At 43.1% G+C, this 18,059-nt stretch overlaps 1 protein-coding gene across 16 annotated transcripts in view; it reads right to left on the reverse strand.

Annotated features, from left to right (window-relative positions):
* ICE1 (interactor of little elongation complex ELL subunit 1) overlaps positions 1-18,059 on the reverse strand; it is a 65,677-nt gene that overhangs the window by 39,159 nt on the left and 8,459 nt on the right. For 4 of the 16 annotated variants that reach the window (XR_014063228.1, XR_014063230.1, XM_081523583.1 and 1 more), the window contains 8 exons: positions 11,598-11,656; positions 10,884-10,932; positions 6,437-6,548; positions 4,469-4,545; positions 3,477-3,514; positions 1,424-1,506; positions 1,170-1,209; positions 1,037-1,093 (listed from right to left, as the gene is read on the reverse strand). Coding sequence is in view for 12 of the 16 variants with exons in the window: in XM_081523583.1 (XP_081379709.1) it covers positions 1,037-1,093; positions 1,170-1,209; positions 1,424-1,506; positions 3,477-3,514; positions 4,469-4,545; positions 6,437-6,514 (373 nt within the window). In the remaining 4 variants the exon portion in view is untranslated. Of the gene's footprint in view, positions 1-1,036; positions 1,094-1,169; positions 1,210-1,423; positions 1,507-3,476; positions 3,515-4,468; positions 4,546-6,436; positions 6,615-7,330; positions 7,370-10,857; positions 10,933-11,583; positions 11,657-18,059 lie in introns of all 16 variants that reach the window. The other 12 variants (XR_014063231.1, XM_081523571.1, XM_081523572.1 and 9 more) reach the window with 6 other exon arrangements.

Below are 18,059 nucleotides of genomic sequence, written 5' to 3' on the forward strand. Positions count from 1 at the left end.
AAAGAAGGGCAGTACACGGCCGAAGGTCCCACAACCGGTGGAAGTGGCGATGTGAACCCTGGGCTCCCCACGTCTCGTGTGGTACCTCCAGCCACGCGGCAGCAGGCGCAGCAGGCGACGAGCGGGGCGCAGGGCACCCCTACTCCCTGAGGACCACCGCACCCTCCGTGGGTCGTCCGGGCTTCCCCAGGTCCTCTGTCTGCCAAACACCCCTCAGGGCTCGGACTCCATGGTCTCCCTGCCTGCCTTTGCTGCTGCTAAGTCGCTTCCGTCGTGTCCGACTCTGTGCGACCCCACAGACGGCAGCCCACCGTGCTCGCCAGTCCCTGAGATTCTCCAGGCAAGAACACTGGAGTGGGTTGCCATTTCCTTCTCCAATGCATGAAAGTGAAAAGTGAAAGTGAAGTCGCTCAGTCGAGTCCGACTCCTAGCCACCCCATGGACTGCAGCCCACCAGGCTCCTCCATCCATGGGATTCTCCAGGCAAGAGTACTGGAGTGGGGTGCCACTGCCTTCTCCGAGAACAAGAATAGCCAAGGCAATCCTGAAGAACAAAACAAGTCTTACTCTGTGCTAAGTTGCTTCCGTCCTGTCCTACTCTTGGCGACCCCATGGACTGTAGTCCCCCAGGTTCCTCTGTCCATGAGATTCTCCAGGCAAGAATACTGGAGTGGGTTGCCATTTCCTTCTCCATCCACGTCTATATACTTGGCACCTAAGAAATTGAGCATTAACTTGATGAACTGTAACCTAATGAGGAAACTCTACTTATTTATTGCAAAGTGTGGAAATTATACTTCTCCCAGCTTTTCTTTCCCAAACAATACTGCTTGTTTGACTCTTTCATTCACTGGATTATTTTATCAGACAGCAAGGCTCTAGATCTAATCGTGACAGGAGACAGGAGGTGGTTTCTTCTAACAAAAATCATTTACAAGCCCTGGAATTCCCATCATTATAGGTAAGAGTAACAAGCAACCTCCCAAACCACTAAAAGAAATGCACAGAGATTAAACCTAATTTGTAATATACTCACGTTTATCGATGCTTCCGTAAGAATCACTTGAAATTTGCGTTCCAATATGTCTCAATTCTAAAATGTAGGAGAAAACAGTTAGAATACTGTGTGTCAAAACAGCATTTTAAGTAAGCATTAACTGAATACTCACCCCTTTCATTTCTCTGTTTAGAAAATTCATCAAGTCTTTCCTGTGAAAACAAAACAGAAGCAGTGTATGCGGTAGATACAGGAGGGCAGCTGTTTTGGACAGGATATATGGGGGCGACCCGGGGGCGCCCCTCAGTGCCCTCATGTCTGTGGGGCCTCTGACTCTGCATGATGAGGACCCACTGTGCTGAGAAAGGCCACCAGCAGGCCTGGAGTGAGGAACTGAACACAGGTGGCACTGCTGTGATCTATTACCTGTGTCTTCTTAAATTCCTTTTCAAGTATTTTCTTTTCATTCCTTAGTTGCTTGAAGTCCTGAGTTTGCTTGACAGCAGCCTCTTTAAAAAGTACAGTGAAGTAAAAGAGAAAAATAATTTACCAAATTTATAAGTACCGTTGATGAAATACTCAAATAACCTACTGAGAGCTTTTCTCATTTTTTTCAAAGTGGAAACAGATTTTGTAAAGTTTCAGTATTCTGTCGGAGTCAGGAATAAAGGCAGGAACACTTTTGATTACACTATTATCTACAAAAACGAAGAACTGTCATAGGCCTTAAGAAACCTTTCCAATCCCCAAACAAGCCAACCCAGACCCTTCAGTCCGGCAAAAGGCCAACGCACAAGACCTACAGAGCAGAGGCTGTGGTGTGCTCCCTCTCCAAGCAGCAGCAGCGCACCAGCGCCAGAAGCTCAGAGGTGTGATTCTGCTGCGCAACGGTTCAGGCCCTGCTCTTCATCCGGGGGGAGGGACAGCCTGCCTGGTGTTTACTACACCGACCGCCTGCCCAGAGTTACCCTGCCTCAGGTCAACTACCCCAAGTGCCATAACTTTATCACAGAGGTACTTCTAACATGTTTGTGTAGCTCCCCTGTGGACCGAGAGCAAATTCTTAACTCGAGTTTTTGGCTCTGAACCACCAGAGGGTTCAAATATACTATGAAGAACCAGACCAGTATTGACTGCATCTGAGTATGTTCACATACAATTGCTATGAGAAGTAAAATCCTATAAACACCACAGAGATAGTCCTTTCCTGATTCCTCTAACAAACTTGTCTATTTCTTCACCTGATTTCTACGTCCTATCACGTACTAGAAACATGTTTTTGTCACATTAAAAATATATTTTTGATTCAAAGGAAGTTTGTTATAATAGCTTCATACACTCTCACAGGCACTTTGGATCCCTTTAAAATATGTCCTTAAATAGACATTTATCTCCACACACTAGCGAGGTCATACTGAGAAGGAACACAGTGATGTTGTGCTTACTGCCACAATGCTTGTGCAACAACCAAATCAGGGGAAAAGTTATCAAAATATTTAGAGCTTAAGTCTGAAAAACCGGGCTCAATTTAGGCAAGTTAATAACTGGAAATATATTCAGCAACGTCTATTCAAATTCTCACTTCGCACTCGAAATGAAAATAAACTGTTCTCCGCCGGACTCTCGGTTGCCAAGGGGGATGGAGAGGGAGGCAGTGGGAGTGTGGGGTTAGCAGATGCCAACTGGTACACACAGAATGGACACCAGCAAGGCCCTACCACACAGCACAGGGGACTAAACTCAATCTGCTGCGTGAACCATAATGGAAAAGAAGATAAAAAAAAGGATCTTTTTTTTTTTTAAAGAATGTTTGTATTATGTGAGTCACTATGCTGCATGGCAGAGATTAACAAATGCTATAAATCAACTATATTTCAATGAACAAACAAATTAAAAAAATAAAACCGTTCTCTGAAGCAGAGCACTACTGGTGTGACAACAGGCCAACACAGGGGCAGTAAGGCCCGCAGTAAGAGGGCAGCCCAGGCGCACGCTTGGCTGAGAGCGCGGAGGATGGGACCAGGAAGGGTCTGGCAGGGCTCGATGCAGGGACTCTCACAGAGATCTCTCCATCATGGGAGTCGTGATCATCCAAATACTCTGAGTTTCTGAGTACTAAAAGGAGTATCCTTTCCTACTAACCACTGATTTCATCACGAATAAAATGAGAAGGCCCCATGAGATTCAGCTTTCAAAATTACGTCCTTTGACTGACTGCTGCTTCTTACACGGAACATGCGGGCTGTGTTCTAAGTGAACACGTCAAGGACCTACACATTCCAGGCCATGTCTGTCCAGGAACTTAGAGGAGCGTGGTGCTCACGCTTCTGCCTAAGGGTACCCTTAACACACTCTCCCAGGTATACGCCGTCAAAAACCAGGACTGGACTGCCTGACGGAGTACTCCAACCCTGTACAATTACCAATCATTCATACAAGGCTGATGACTTCCATTAGCTGGTAACAGAGAGCCAATTACCTTCCAGCTTCTTCACTTTGGCTTCTAGCTTCTTCTTCCTGATGACACAATTGTGCACATTAACATGGTTAGGAAAGTATTAATGGAAAAAATATATTACAACTTCACAATGTGTGATACATGTTTTTTTTTTTTTAAAGTACTGAGATTTATGTAGCAAAATGTTAGCCACAACAAGCATCAAACACCAACCACTAAAAACATCAACTATTCAGAAGGCAGAGTAAACCACAGAAACAACAGTATGCTGCTTTCATGTAGTATTTGGAAAACGGACTTAAAATTCTCCATCAGGCATGCCACGCCTGGGACTTAGATAAGCATGGTTCATCTAAGCCAAGCTGATGTGTCCATGTGATATAATGATCAGGTGAGGTTACTTTAAGAAGCATGTCTGATGGGAACAGTCACACCGTTTTATAGGAGACAGTGGCTAGAAAACTACAGTTTTTCAGTTTTAGGAAAGACTTCTGAGTCAGAGAAGGTAGGAAACCCTCTGAGAAAGTCTCTCGAGTTACTGTGAAATAACTGTATGTGTAGTTCAAAAGTTTTGTAAATATGTGAACATAGTATTAGACTTCAAAACAGTTAACTGACATAATTTTTGGAAGAGCCCTTTGCCTTAGTAGAACAGACACCCATTCCACATAATACATGTTAAAGGACTGGTACAAAAAAAGGAGATGACAATTATGTTTTCTCTGTGAAAACATAACACAGACACACACACGCATACATATAGACATAAAAACTTTTATGGAGTTCCGTCTTTGTGCGAGCCCTTAACATACGATGGGGTATTGTATCCTATTAATCCTTCAACATAGAATTTCCAGACATGCAGAAACCAAGGTTGAGAGACTAGTTCAAGATCACCCCACTAATTATGGCCAATAAATCCAAAGACAGAGAGAAGATGACACTACTCATATAAGCATTAGACAGCTTCAAAGTTGAACACCCTATTTTCACAGTAATTTTTAAATACGTACTGAGCATCAGTTTTCAAGCATTCTTCTTTCACACGAGCATATTCCTGATGAGTGTCCTGATATAACTTTAGAGAACTCTGGAAAAGACATTTTATATATTGAAATTTACATATTGATTGACATTCACCAATGTGAAAGTCACTGACCATCAGTGATAACCGATTTTGAACTTGATAAGCTAAATTATTATCATTTAATACTATGAAATTAACTAAATGAATAAATATGTTTAGGCAGGAAACCAAAGTACAATTCATTGAACGCTTTAACAGATATAACCAGATTTTTAACAGAGGTAACATGATTAACAGTCTAGTCAAACAGAACTATAAAATTGAAAATATACTAATTGTAAGGTAACTTCAAATCTTCCTAATATTGAATAGCTAGTATCTTTGTCTCAACCAATTAGAATTCAACAAACCTAGAGCAGTTTTCGAGCTTAATAAATGTAAGTTACTATTACCACTAGGCTTCCCCAGTGGCTCAGTGGTAAAGAATCTACCTGCCAATTCAGGAGATGCAGGTTCGATCCCTAGGTCAAAGATCCCCTGGAGTACGAAATGACAATACACTCCAGTATTTTTGCCAGTAAAGTCCCGGGGATAGAGGAACCTGGCAACAGTCTATGGGTTGCAAAGAGTCAGATACAACCAAGCGACTAAACAGCAACAACAATTATCACCACTGTGCAAAAATATCCACCATTACACTGACTGATAAGCGGGGGGAATATGTTCACACCAATCCACAGGCACACCTACAGGCGTCGCGGGGTGGGCGAGAGACATACTGAGCCTGATTACACAGTCCACCTGTGCACACGGCTCTGCAGCTGCAGAGCTCGGAGACACGGTCTTTATGACCCCTTTTTACAGATGAGGGGCCTGAGGATTCAGAAGCTGAGGAAGGCTTTGAAAGCCAAAGTGAAGGATTGACTGTTGTGGGTTTATTATTCAACTCTGACTCCAGTATTAATGTTTCCCCTCAGGTATGGTTGATGACATTACTTTGTCATCAGAGGCAGACAAAATTCAGCATGATTGTTCATTTAACTTTCACCACATAGATAAATGTATGATACTTTCTAAACAAACAGGAAAGTCAATCACTGTTAAAGTAGGAAAACCTCAGAGAGGTGCAGGGCATGACCTTACGGCACGGCCTGAAGTCTGAGAGGCGCGAGTGCCATCAGGTCAAGGGGACAGGAGCCAGCGTGGCCACCACTTGTCTCATGCGAAACACCAACTGTCGGCTTCAGAGGTTTTAATCTGTAAAAGCCATCAATTCTCTTCTAGAGCTCCAGTACGAGTAACACGAATTTTATATTAAAAAATAAGTGTACAGCACTTAAAATTGTTTTATTGCAACTGGGTTTTGAAACGGAGAACCGAATTTTTCTAAGTTTCAGTTTGAACTTTGGCATGTTATTTTATACTTATGTGCTGTGCTTAGTCGCTCAGTTGTGTCCTACTCTTTGCGACCCCATGGACAATAGCCCGCCAGGCTCCTCTGCCCATGAGGATTCTCCAGGCAAGAATACTGCAGTGGGTTGCCACGTCCTCCTCGAGGGAATCTTACCAAGCCAGGGATTGAACCCAGGTCTCCCACATTGCAGGCAGACTGTTTACCATCTGAGCCAACACAATGACAGAAAAACAGAAAAAGCAAGCAATGCAGGACACCAGGTCATACAAATTCACAGCTAAAAGGTTCTTCTACTAAATCTCTCAAAAAGCATAAGCAACTAATACAGCATTCCATTAATCATTAATAATTACTGTGAAGGACTGAGGCATCAGTCAACTAGTTCAATGTTCTCTAAGGATAGCAGTACACTTAAGATTCCTGACTACCATTTATCTCTCCTTTGTTAAGATATATAACACCCCCTTATCCCAATGATAGTAAATAAGCAGGTCTTACTTTATTGAAGATAAACCCTTGTAGGAAAATTACTTTAGGTACCTTTTTCTCTTCTAATTCGGCTTTTAAAAATCCCAGTTCTTCCTGACATTTCTGCAGAGGAGAGATTTTTTGAAGCATCTGCTCCACTTGGTGATGCAGAGTACTATTCTCTCTAAAAATGGACAAAGCATTGACGTTATTATGAGAAGTATCTATGGTGAATTATTAAATATATCTACTGGTGAGTTTCAATATCTTTTCTAAAAACAAAACAAAACAAAAAGAATCTCTTTTCTTAAATGCATTCTATTTATTTTTATATTTTTAAATACCAAAATTATTTACATATCACTTTTTATTTCTTTGACACGACTCTATTTCTAATAAAAGTACACCAAGAGTCATCTGAGAAGCAAACACCACAGGCTCTCAACCCACTGGGGAACACAAGAATACCTGGAGGATCTGTCAAGTGATGTGGCTCTTCCAATACTGAACTGATCACCACTGATTTAAATTAAATGACAGGCAACTTTGTGATTCATTTTATAACCACCCTTAGCCTTCTTCTAATTGGTAAATATAATCAGTAGTGTTGTATACAACACTCCTAAATTCTAAGTAAGACTATTTTAAATTGTTTAGAATATACACAGTAAACAACCACATTAAATTGTCCAATTCACAGAGATAATAACTGATAGCAATAAGCTTCATCTCAAGCCACATGGTCAGTAAAAGTAACTGAAAAATCAAACCCTAGGCAGTAATTTGAGACCTCAGTAAGAATTCATTTAGATAATTTAATAGGAAGGAAAATGTAAATCTTTTATTATGAGCACTCAAAAAAGCCTACATACTGGGCCAATTCTATGTGGCACTTTGTTGAATTTGGGTAGAATTCTAGTCCAGTAAATGTCTACCCTGAATCAACTGTGAAAACAGGTAGCTTACCTTCTTGCAAACTGCAGCTGTAAAACTTGTTAAAGAAAACTGTGACAACTTTATCTACAGGTACTGGTCTGAAGATAAAACTCCCTTCAAAACTGTAATAATCTGTGTTCAATACACATACAGGTAAGATCATAATTCCTAGAAAACAACATTCAAAGTTCCGCCTATAACATATGATAAAAAGCTTTTTACTGAGCTTTCCTAATTTACAACATTACCATTAAGTTGAAATACATACTTCTCTAAACTAAAAGATTCTTGATTAATTGTATGATTAATATGAAATTCCAGACAAAAGCAAAGACAAAGGAATAAACAACTAACGAAAACGACCCTGAATCCCCCCATGTCCTGCCTTTCCTTTCTCAGAGCCCAAAGCACAGTTCCAGCAAACAAGAGTTATATACTTACTAAAATCATATACATATATGTATCTATGGGTTTAATGAATGCAGGTGGCTCCAATGGTAAAGAATTAGCCTGCAATGGGGGAGATCTGAGAAGAGAAATACAGGGAGAACATAAAATCTGAAAAACCTTTCACTTTTACAATCTGCATAATTTGATAACTTCATTTCCCATCATGCTGCTGCTGCTGCTGCTAAGCCACTTCAGTCGTGTCCAACTCTGTGCGACCCAATCGACGGCAGCCCACCAGGCTCCGCCATCCCTGGGATTCTCCAGGCAAGAACACTGGAGTGGGCTGCCATTTCCTTCTCCAGTGCATGAAACTGAAAAGTGAAAGTGAAGACTGAGCGACTTCAATTCCCATCATGCTGCCAGTAAAATATTACTGAAGACAGCAGTTTCATCTTTAAGTTTCATCTCCTGTAAAACCCTACTCTCATATCACAATATAGAAATGCCTATTGGTCATAACATGTCTGTATCGTCCTCTGTTAGAATGCAAACTTGTAACGGAGTATATTTTATTCATCCTAAATTACTGCAGTCTTGGCAAGAAAGAAAAATTCACAAAAATTTCTGATGAAATAAAATATACCCTTTGTCCTATAGAAACTAATAACAAAACAGTCAGAATGACACAAAAGAGTACAGAAAGCAAACTAGAAGTAAGGTGAAAAGACAGCCCTCAGAATGGGAGAAAAGAATAGCAAATGAAACAACTGACAAAGGACTAATTTCCAAAATATACAAGCAGCTCATACAACTCATTACCAGAAAAACAAACAACCCAATCAAAAAGTGGGAAAAAGACCTAACCAGACATTTCTCCAAAGACATACAGATGACTAACAGACACATAAAAAGATACTCAACATGGCTCATTATTAGAGAAATGTAAATCAAAACTGCAATGAGATATCACCTCACAAGGGTCAGAATGGCCCTCATCAAAAAGTCTACAAACAATAAATGCTGGAAATGGTCTGGAGAAAAGGGAACGCTCTTGCACTGTTGGTGGGAATGTAAATTGATACAGCCACTATGGAAAATGGTATGAAGATTCTTTAAAAAACTAGGAATAAAACCACCATATGACCCAGCAATCCCACTCCTAGGCATATACCCTGAAGAAACCAAAACTGAAAGAGACACATGTATCCCATTGTTCATTGCAGCACTATTTACATTAGCTAGAACATGGAAGCAACCTAGATGTCCATCGACAGATGAATGGATAAAAAAGTTGTGGTACATATAGACGATGGAATATTACTCAGCCATAAAAAGGAACACATTTGAGTCAGTTCTAATGAGGTGGATGAACCTAGAACCTATTATCAGAGTGAAGTGAGTCAGAAAGAGAAAGATAAATACTTTATTCTAACACATATATATGGAATCTAGAAAAACAGTACCGAAAAATTTATTTACGGGGCAGCAATGGACAATCAGACATAGAGAACAGACTTATGGACATGGGGAGAGGGGAGGAGAGGGTCAGATGTATGGAAAGAGTAACACGGAAACTTACATTACCATATGCAAAATAGATAGCTAACAGGAATTTGTTGTGTGGCTCAGGAAAGTCAAACAGGGGCCCTGAATCAATCTAGAGGGGTGGGGTGGGGAGGGAGATGGGAGGGAGGTTCAAAAAGGAGGGGACATATGTATACCTATGGCTGATTCATGTTGAGGCAGGACAGAAAACAGCAAAATTCTGTAAAGCAATTATCCTTCAATAGAAAATAAATTAAAAAACACAAGAGTTCAGAATGAGGTCACAGAAGACGCCGTATTAAGTCTACAGCACTGGCACCTCAGGCTGCAGAGTGAACAACCGCGTACCTGAGGGCAATGGACACACTGTGGGCTAGTGTCAGGCGTGTTTATTGTTTTAAAAAAATCTGTACTTACCTGTAATTGAGGCTGAAGCACATCACCCCATTATAGGGGGAATTCAAGAATAAGTTCTATCAATGTTTAATAAACTATTCTAATAATTTTGATCTTTAAAATTTCATAAAGTTTAGGAAAGTAGCTCAATAATTTCCCTGCTGAATGACATTTGTCATTACTCAAAAAGTTCATACCATTTCTTCCAGGAAGGATACAATGAGCACGTTTGCCACATATTGGAATTAATATTTCCCTATTTTGCTAATTAAAGGTGTTTATGGTTTCCGCACAGCTTTCAAAACAAAAGATATCACTCTTGTAGTAACATAGATTTATAGTTAAACAGATGGACAGTTTCAATAAATAAAACACTAGAGGAGATTTTCAGAGGCCTGTTGTTTTAAATGTAAAAATTCAGATACTAAAGAGACTGAAATGCTATGCCTTGATTTTATTACTCCAATGATACAAATCAGATATGACTGTACCAACACAAACCAATAACTGATGAACACATGTGAGTTTAGGAATGCCAGAGACAATACAAAAACCAGTCTCAGGTTAGTGCAAAACCTAAATAGCGACATTTGCTCCAACACTGAAGCTGGAGCTGCAGGTCCGTGAATTCCTAAAAATGTGTATGTTTATTGTCATAGGAGAGACTTAATTTAGGTAAGTATTAGCACAGGATGCAGCCGAACAAGTAGGCACACAATTTCCCCCCTCTCAAGAAAATACAAAGACCTATTGGCTCCAGATGGCTCCTGAACAAGTGGAGACCCAGAGCCCAAGAACTGTCCAGTGGATACAAAAGCCCGCTGTGACTTGGCATATATTTATTACTCCCTACAAATCACAAAGCTAATGAACAAAGTTAACCTTTCAACATTCTGACACTCCTACAGTATACTTCTTACAGAAACCCCCCAATCTTCTCACAGCACCATCTCAGCTTCACATTACTCCTAAACCTAAAGAACACAGGGGATGTCCTCAGGGCAAATGAAAAAGACCAACTTTTTATAAAGCTTACAAAACCTGAGAAAATCACAATTAATGACAAAAACAAAGCATTCTATAACAAGGAGACGAGCAGCCTTGATTTAGCATGAGTCTAGAGTAGAAGACAGCTGCTCACGGTGCTTACTAGAGGCACTTCCTGCTTTGAATCTGTAAACACCACTTCCCAAAGGATAACCATGAACACTCTCACATTTGTTTACATTCTTAAAATTTCAAAGGAAAAAGCCAGTAAAAGGATATCATCGCATTTCTTCTGATATTCTGTTAACAAATTACTGCAACAAAGAAAAGAGTTATGTTACTTTTCAATCTAGAAAAAACATACTATGTTTCAATCATATTTCAAAATGTACAAGGCACTCGCCTTCCTAGGTTTCCTGCTACAGATTTATGTGTAATCCATTAAATATATGCACCCATGCACATACAGCACCTTAAATTCCTTAAAAGCACTGCACATATGAGTTTTTAATGTAAAATTCCTTTGATCTAAATACTATCTTTGCCCATAAATTCCTGTGATTTTTACAGGATTAAAAAAACAATCTCATACCATGACCATGCACTACCACAAGGAAATCTATCCAGTCCTAAAGCTAAGAAGGCTTTAGAGAATTTTTAAAGCTCTTAGAATTTTTAACATTTCCAGCTTAGCAGAAATATGTCCTAGCCCCTGAACTTTGCTGGAAAGGTCTGAGAACACTGGGAGCTCCCGGGTGGTTCAGGGAGCTAAGACCCTGCAAGTCACACGGTGCGGCCACAGCCCACAGAAGCCAGGCGAGGCCCCGAGGAGCTCCACTGCCACCCACAGCGCCACACAGGCCCCGGGCGAGCAACCCCAGGTCCACCCCCAGCCCGAGGGCGCTGCCAATACCACCACCCGCTCCAGCTTGTATGTCAGGTGCGGCAAGTTCGGCCAAATGCACGAACACATACTCACTCTGTGTTAATAATTTTTTGCTTCAAGGTAATTAATGCATCAACGTATTCATTCAAATTCTGAAAGAAAAAAAGCTGCAGTCAGATATTTGTTTTTATAACATAAACTTTTCTGTAACATTTGTGATAAAATATAAACATATGGCTCACTGTATTATACAAACACACAAATATGTGAGTCTATTATCTACATTGTACATAAACCCCCAGGGGTATTCTGTGTGACCCTGGGCCTTTGCTGCACTGCTCAGAAGCTCCTTCTTTACGTGGATGACGGCACTCTAACAGCAAGATGCTCTGACTGTGCGTGCTTTCTCACTGTGAGAGCTCAATAAATAGTTACTATTTTAGTTCACTCACTACTATTAACCACCAGTCTACACTTCACTCTGCGTTATTTCCAAAAGGACTTAATCCAAAAATACACATAAATTCTTAAAAACACCCAACAATGAAAAATAACATGGGAAAGACAAATAGGAATATTAAAATAGGGCCAAGAGTCAGTGAAGTTTCTTTTTACAAGTATCTATTTTATACTTTAGGGACAACTACAAATGTGGCTCTAAATTGTTGCTATCAATTTGATGGAAAAAATTAACTGACTGTTCAAAATGTTCCTAATACTTAAAACTAAATAGATTTTTTTTTCTTTTAAGTGACTTTTCCCTTTAATGTCTCCTTTTCTCATTGATAAACATTTCAGAAATAAGAACTTATTTTTCATTAATTATCCACAGAATGTCTTTTTCTATCTAATCTAACATATTTTGAGAATTACAGAACAATTTCCCTTCATACTAACATGTATACTTTCTTTGCAGTCATACATGTATCATTTATTGAAATAAGAAATCTACACATTAAAATAAAATGTATCATCTTATAATCACCTGTCAAAAGTCACTCTTTTTGTATATATTCTTTGAGAACTGTTACTGTATATTTAAAACATGTTTGGATGTATTCAATTCACCAATTCTCCACTGAAGACCAGGTTGGGTCCTTTTCAGTCTTTACCATATTGTTAATAATACACTGGGCAATATATTTTCTTGCCCAGTCTTCTGGGAGACACGTCCATTTTCAAATCCAAACAGGCTCCCTGCATTAGTGATAGCTGGAAGCTCGATCATCTCAGAGCCGTGTTTTTCATTTATATTTCTTCATGAGTGAAATTGAGAAATTGCCCTTGTCTCTTCTGGCCATTCTTAGAAAAAATTTTAAAAGCTCTTAAAAATTAAAAATAGACATCCACTAGGATGGCTAAAATCAAAATGACAGATAATAACAAGTGCTGGTGAGCATGCAGGGAAGCTGGAACTCTCCTAACACTGCTGGTGGAACAGGAAATGTGCAGCTGCTGGGGAAAATAACTTCACAGCTCCTCAAAATGATGAACAATTAACTATATGATTCAGCAATTCCACTCCAAGGTATACACCCAGAAGTGAAAACATATGTCCATGCCAAGGTTGTACATTCTTATTTAAAGCGCTTCCCAGGTGGTGCTAGGGGTAAAGAAGTTGCCTACCAATGCAGGATACGTGGGTTTGATCCCTGGATAGAGAATGTATCCTGGAGGAGAACACGGCAATCCACTCCAGTGTTCTTGCCTGGAGAATCCCATGGACAGAGAAGCCTGGCAGGCTACAGTCCACGGGGTCACAAAAGAGTCAGACACGACTGAAACAAGTTGGCATTTAAAGCAGCATTTATTCACACCAGGCAAAAAGTGGGAATAAATTAAACATCAACCGGTAAACGGATGAATCATCATCTGATGAAGGAAAATACAAAATGCGGTACAGCCACACAACGTGAATATCTGACGATGAGCAGAAATGAACGGCACACGCTACCTCATGGAGGAATGCTGACAACCTGCTTAGTGCAAGAAGCCAGAGACAAAAGGCTAACGCTCTATGCTTCATTCGTGTGAACTGTCCATAGCAGGCAAAGCCAGAAAGCCAGAAAGTAGACTAGAGACCACCAAGGGGCTTGGGGGCTGGGGAAGGGGGATGGCTGCTAATGCTTAATGGGTTCTTGGAGAGGGCACAGGGGCAGGAAAGACATGTTTAACAAGTGGTAACCGGGTTTCTGTAACTGTGAATATATTAAAAACCACCTAACTTTACATATTAAAAAGATGAACTTTATGATATGTGAATTATACTTCAACAAAACTGTTACAACTAAATTAAAAACAGGAAAGCAAAATAAAAGACTCAAAAGATTTGGTGGTAAAGCCGAAAAAAAATGTCCTCCAAACCCCTCCCCCACAAAAAGCAGAGAAATGGGAAAGAATTTAGAAAAATAAAAGCAATCAGTGTGTCAGTGCAAGAAGTCTCACCTGCCTAGGAAGAATGGAAAAGACAGGGAGATCATTAAACACTGAAATTCAAGAAGAAAAACCCAGAACTGTAGCCAGAGTTGCCAAACTGAAAGGGCCCAGCACACGGATACAAACTGGATCCAAATCATGAAACAGAAGTACAAAATTTCAGAGCATGAGGCAAAATAAGGATCCTCTAAGAATCATGAGAGAAAGAAAATCAAAGTGAAAGAAGTCACATACAAAGAACCTGGAATCAGAATATCTTCCGACTCCAACAATCATCTAGAGACCTGAGAAAGCAAGCCTTTAGCATTTTGGGGGAAAATGAATTTCAAGGTAAGATTCCGCACAAGCAATCAATCAATCAAGATGGAAAACAGACATTCTAACACTTGCAGTCTCCGCAAACTCACTTCCCAGATGCCCCTGCTCAGGGAGGTACCCAAGGATGTGAACAGACCCCACCCTAATCATGAAATAAACAGAGAGAGAACGAGGCAGGCACAAAACAGAGGTAGGAGAACCCAGCAGGGCAGCTGTGCACCAGACTGGGGCAGGCCTAAAGGCTCAGAGGGGATTTTTCCCCTTAAGAATAAAATGACAGATCTGGTGGAACGAAGGCATTAAGATGATCTAACTGACAGAGAACTGCAAGGGAAAATGGCGTCATCACACACTGAGATGGATTATTTTTCAAATAACCTCTTTTCCCCTCATTCTCTTTCAAGTTCTTTGCAAGTCACTCTCCTGTTCCCAGCCTTGCTTCCAGGTGCCATTCTGTAATGTCCAGAACTGTGCCAGACACATTCCAGAAACCTCAGGCTCTGTGATTAGACACAGCTGGGCTTAAATTCCTCTTCAGCCACTTTCTAGAAGGGCGCATGGGGCAAACCAACTTAAGTTTCCCTGCCTCAGTACTATTTCCAGTTGTACAGACAGGAAGACTGAAACACTGGTTTGTGTGTGTGTTTGGAGGTGGGGCAGGTTATGTATCTGGCTTGCTATGAGGATTAAACGGAAGGAGCCATATAAAGCATTTAACTTCATCTCTGCCATATTAACATTTTCAAGATTAATCCACTGAATTAAGGATATAGCTATTAATGAGGGGAAACACTAGCAAACACAGAGGTAAGGAAAAATAACCACAATTTACTCCATAGCTTGGCTCTAACAGTCATAATGATGTCAACTCTGAATAGTGACCTAAGGGGCATCGCAGCTACACCAAGAGGATTGTTTTTTTCACTGTTGGGGGCGGGGCTGGGAAGGAGGGTACAGGGCAGAAAGACAGCTCCAGCCTCACCCTCCAAAGGCAGAAACGGAAAAATATGTCTGAAACTGAAAAACAAGAAGTAGCAACATACCTTTATTATTTAACAATATGCAGCGGCGCAAACAAAACTGGTGTCTCTTGAGAACGCGGACAGGGTGGCTGGGGCTTAACAAATTCGGTGTGTCTAGCTGTCTTTCTCAACTATGCTCACACAGAACTCTGACTTTAAAAACTTAAAATCACAAAACCCAGCACCACCCAGGAAAGCAGCAGACACACCGGGCGAGGACAGCCCCACGGTGGCCACGGCTCCCGGTCCCTAACTTCTCCTGTGGCCCGGCTGGCTGGTCTGCCGCTGTGGCGTCCTGATAAAACATTCTCCGGTGTTTCTCCGACCCTGGTCGTGGTCAAGACCTCTAGCTGATGCGTCTGGGAACCGTGACCGCGCTGTGGAGAGGAGGGCAGGCCCGGCTGACCCGACCGCCCGCGTGCGTACGCGGTGCCCTCCCGGTGCCCAGCCTCTAGGGCAGGACGCAGGTCCCGGGCGGCTCTCCCTCCCCGGGAGGTGAAGGCAGGGGTGTCCTGAAGACCGCTCTTCTTCTGCGGCCTGTGCTCTCCTTCTGGAGCCCTATTCCCGCTGTCTCTATTTCTCTGTCCTAACACAGCTTCCTCTCCTTCGGGGACTTCTGCCACAGGTCCCCCAGAAACCTCACTTCACCGCAGTCTCCTCTCTGCGTCCTAACTCCCACCTGCGGCTTTCCTCTGTCTTCGGCCTGCGCTCCTCAGGCTCCATCTTGCTCACTCCCGGGCTCGCTGACACAGCCCCCAGAGCAGCCCCCATCCCTCCGAGTCCTGCCCCCTGCTGCACAGCACTCTGTTGATCAGCCAGACCACAGCCCCTGAGCGTCACTGCGAACACGGAGCACCGAGGAAAAGGGGAGAGAAGCAATCCTCTGATTCCCGTCTTCCCTCAACACAATGAGGGCTCAACACGATGGCTGTGTGCACAGGGTGGGGGGCGGGCACCTTGCAAGGAGCACGCAGGGGGCCCGGGGGCTGAGAGGTGGGCAGAGGGGACAGCCATTGAGTTAGGAACGCGGTTTTACTAACGCACTAAGTACAACACACAGACATCAACACACAGACATCTGGCAAATAAAGAAACGCACAGATGACAGCGGGCTAAGTAAACTGCCTGAGTCAACCTGGGACCACGGACATTTGGGGCGGGAAGGCTCTCGGCTGACTCTGGAGCGGCCCTTCCCGCCGCAGGAGGCCGGCCGGCTTCCGCACGGCCAGAGGCTGTCCACACCCGGGGATGGTGCAGCCCAGAGCCCACAGGGCAGGCATGAGGCTGCGGTCCTCAGAAAGGCCTGCTCGCGAGGGGGGCCTTGGCTGGCACCCAGGAACCTGGCTTTCTGGAGGGTTCCCGCCTCTCCCCGAACCAGTAAGAGTGGTACCCGGTGGCTCAACAGTGTGACATGGCTGCTGCTGAAAGCTGCTTTCCTCCTGGAAGGTGGGCGCCTGGGCACGTAGGCAGGCGCGACCACGTGGCCAGCCCACAGCAGCCTCTGGGCTCGGAGTCTCGAACGAGCAGCCCTCCTAGACAATACTTGACATGTGTCACAACACACGGCTACACAACCCTTGAGTCAAGCGCTCAGCTGGCTTCCTCCACATGGCACCTCACTTGCCTTTCCTGGGTCTGCTTTCACTGCAATAAACCACTAACCTAACCCTGGATCAGCCCTCCCTGGGCGTCACAAACCCGGGGCGGTCGTGGGGATCACTACTCCAGGGTAACCACCGAAACGTCTCCCAACCTGGCCAAGTGTTCCGCAGAGAGTACAAGGCTGTACTGGAACTTCCCCACACACAGAGAGAAAGACTAAAGGAAAAAGCCTGAGGAGACGTGACAACGACATACAGTACATCTCCCTGACAGGGTCTCGCACCAGGAGGGGCGAAGCTACAGCTGGCCGTAATGTAGGCCCGTCGGATGGGTCTACAGACAATGACCTAAGGGAAATCGTAGTCACACAGAGAGGCCAGAGGGAAGTACGGTGCGAAGGCTTCCGGCCTGATGGGAGAGCTGTGGCTCTGCTGGAAAGCGCTCAGATCTTGAAGAAACACACTCAGTGTGGAGCAGGGAGAAAGTGTGTGTGTGCAGACCAATGAGAGTGTGCAGTGGGGAGAGTGTGTGTGCGCGCGTGTGTGTAGACCAATGAGGATCTGAACACGGGGAGAAAGTGAGTGTGTGTGTGTGTGTGTGTGTGTAGACCAATGAGGACCTGAACGTGGGGAGAAAGTGTGTGTGTGCAGACCAATGAGAGTGTGCAGTGGGGAGAGAGTGTGTGTGCGTGTGTGTGTAGACCAATGAGGACCTGAACGTGGGGAGAAAGTGTGTGTGCAGACCAATGAGAGTGTGCAGTGGGGAGAGAGTGTGTGCGCGCGTGTGTGTAGACCAATGAGGATCTTGAACATGGGGAGAATGTGTGTGTGTGTGCGTGTGTGTAGACCAATGAGGATCTGAACACGAGGAGAAAGTGTGTGTGTGTGTGTGCGCGTGCGTGTGTGCAGACCAATGAGGACCTGAACATGGGGAAAAAGTGTGTGTATGTGTGTGTAGACCAACGAGGACCTGAACGCAAACCTCTTGACCACCTGTGAATGGGATGAACAGAGTATCAGCCTTCTCTGCACTCTTCTGGCGACTTTCCTGGATGTTCTAAACTATTTCACAATAAACTCTCTTTAAAAACCACAAATCTCTCTGATTGCTATGCTGTGGGTGACTTGGCTACACGACCAGCTCGAATCCTCTCTGATGAGCCACGTGTCCTGCTCTG

Source organism: Giraffa tippelskirchi, chromosome 8 (genome assembly GCF_054371585.1).
Source record: "Giraffa tippelskirchi isolate mGirTip1 chromosome 8, T2T-mGirTip1v1.2.pri, whole genome shotgun sequence".
NCBI classification, from domain to species: domain Eukaryota; kingdom Metazoa; phylum Chordata; class Mammalia; order Artiodactyla; family Giraffidae; genus Giraffa; species Giraffa tippelskirchi.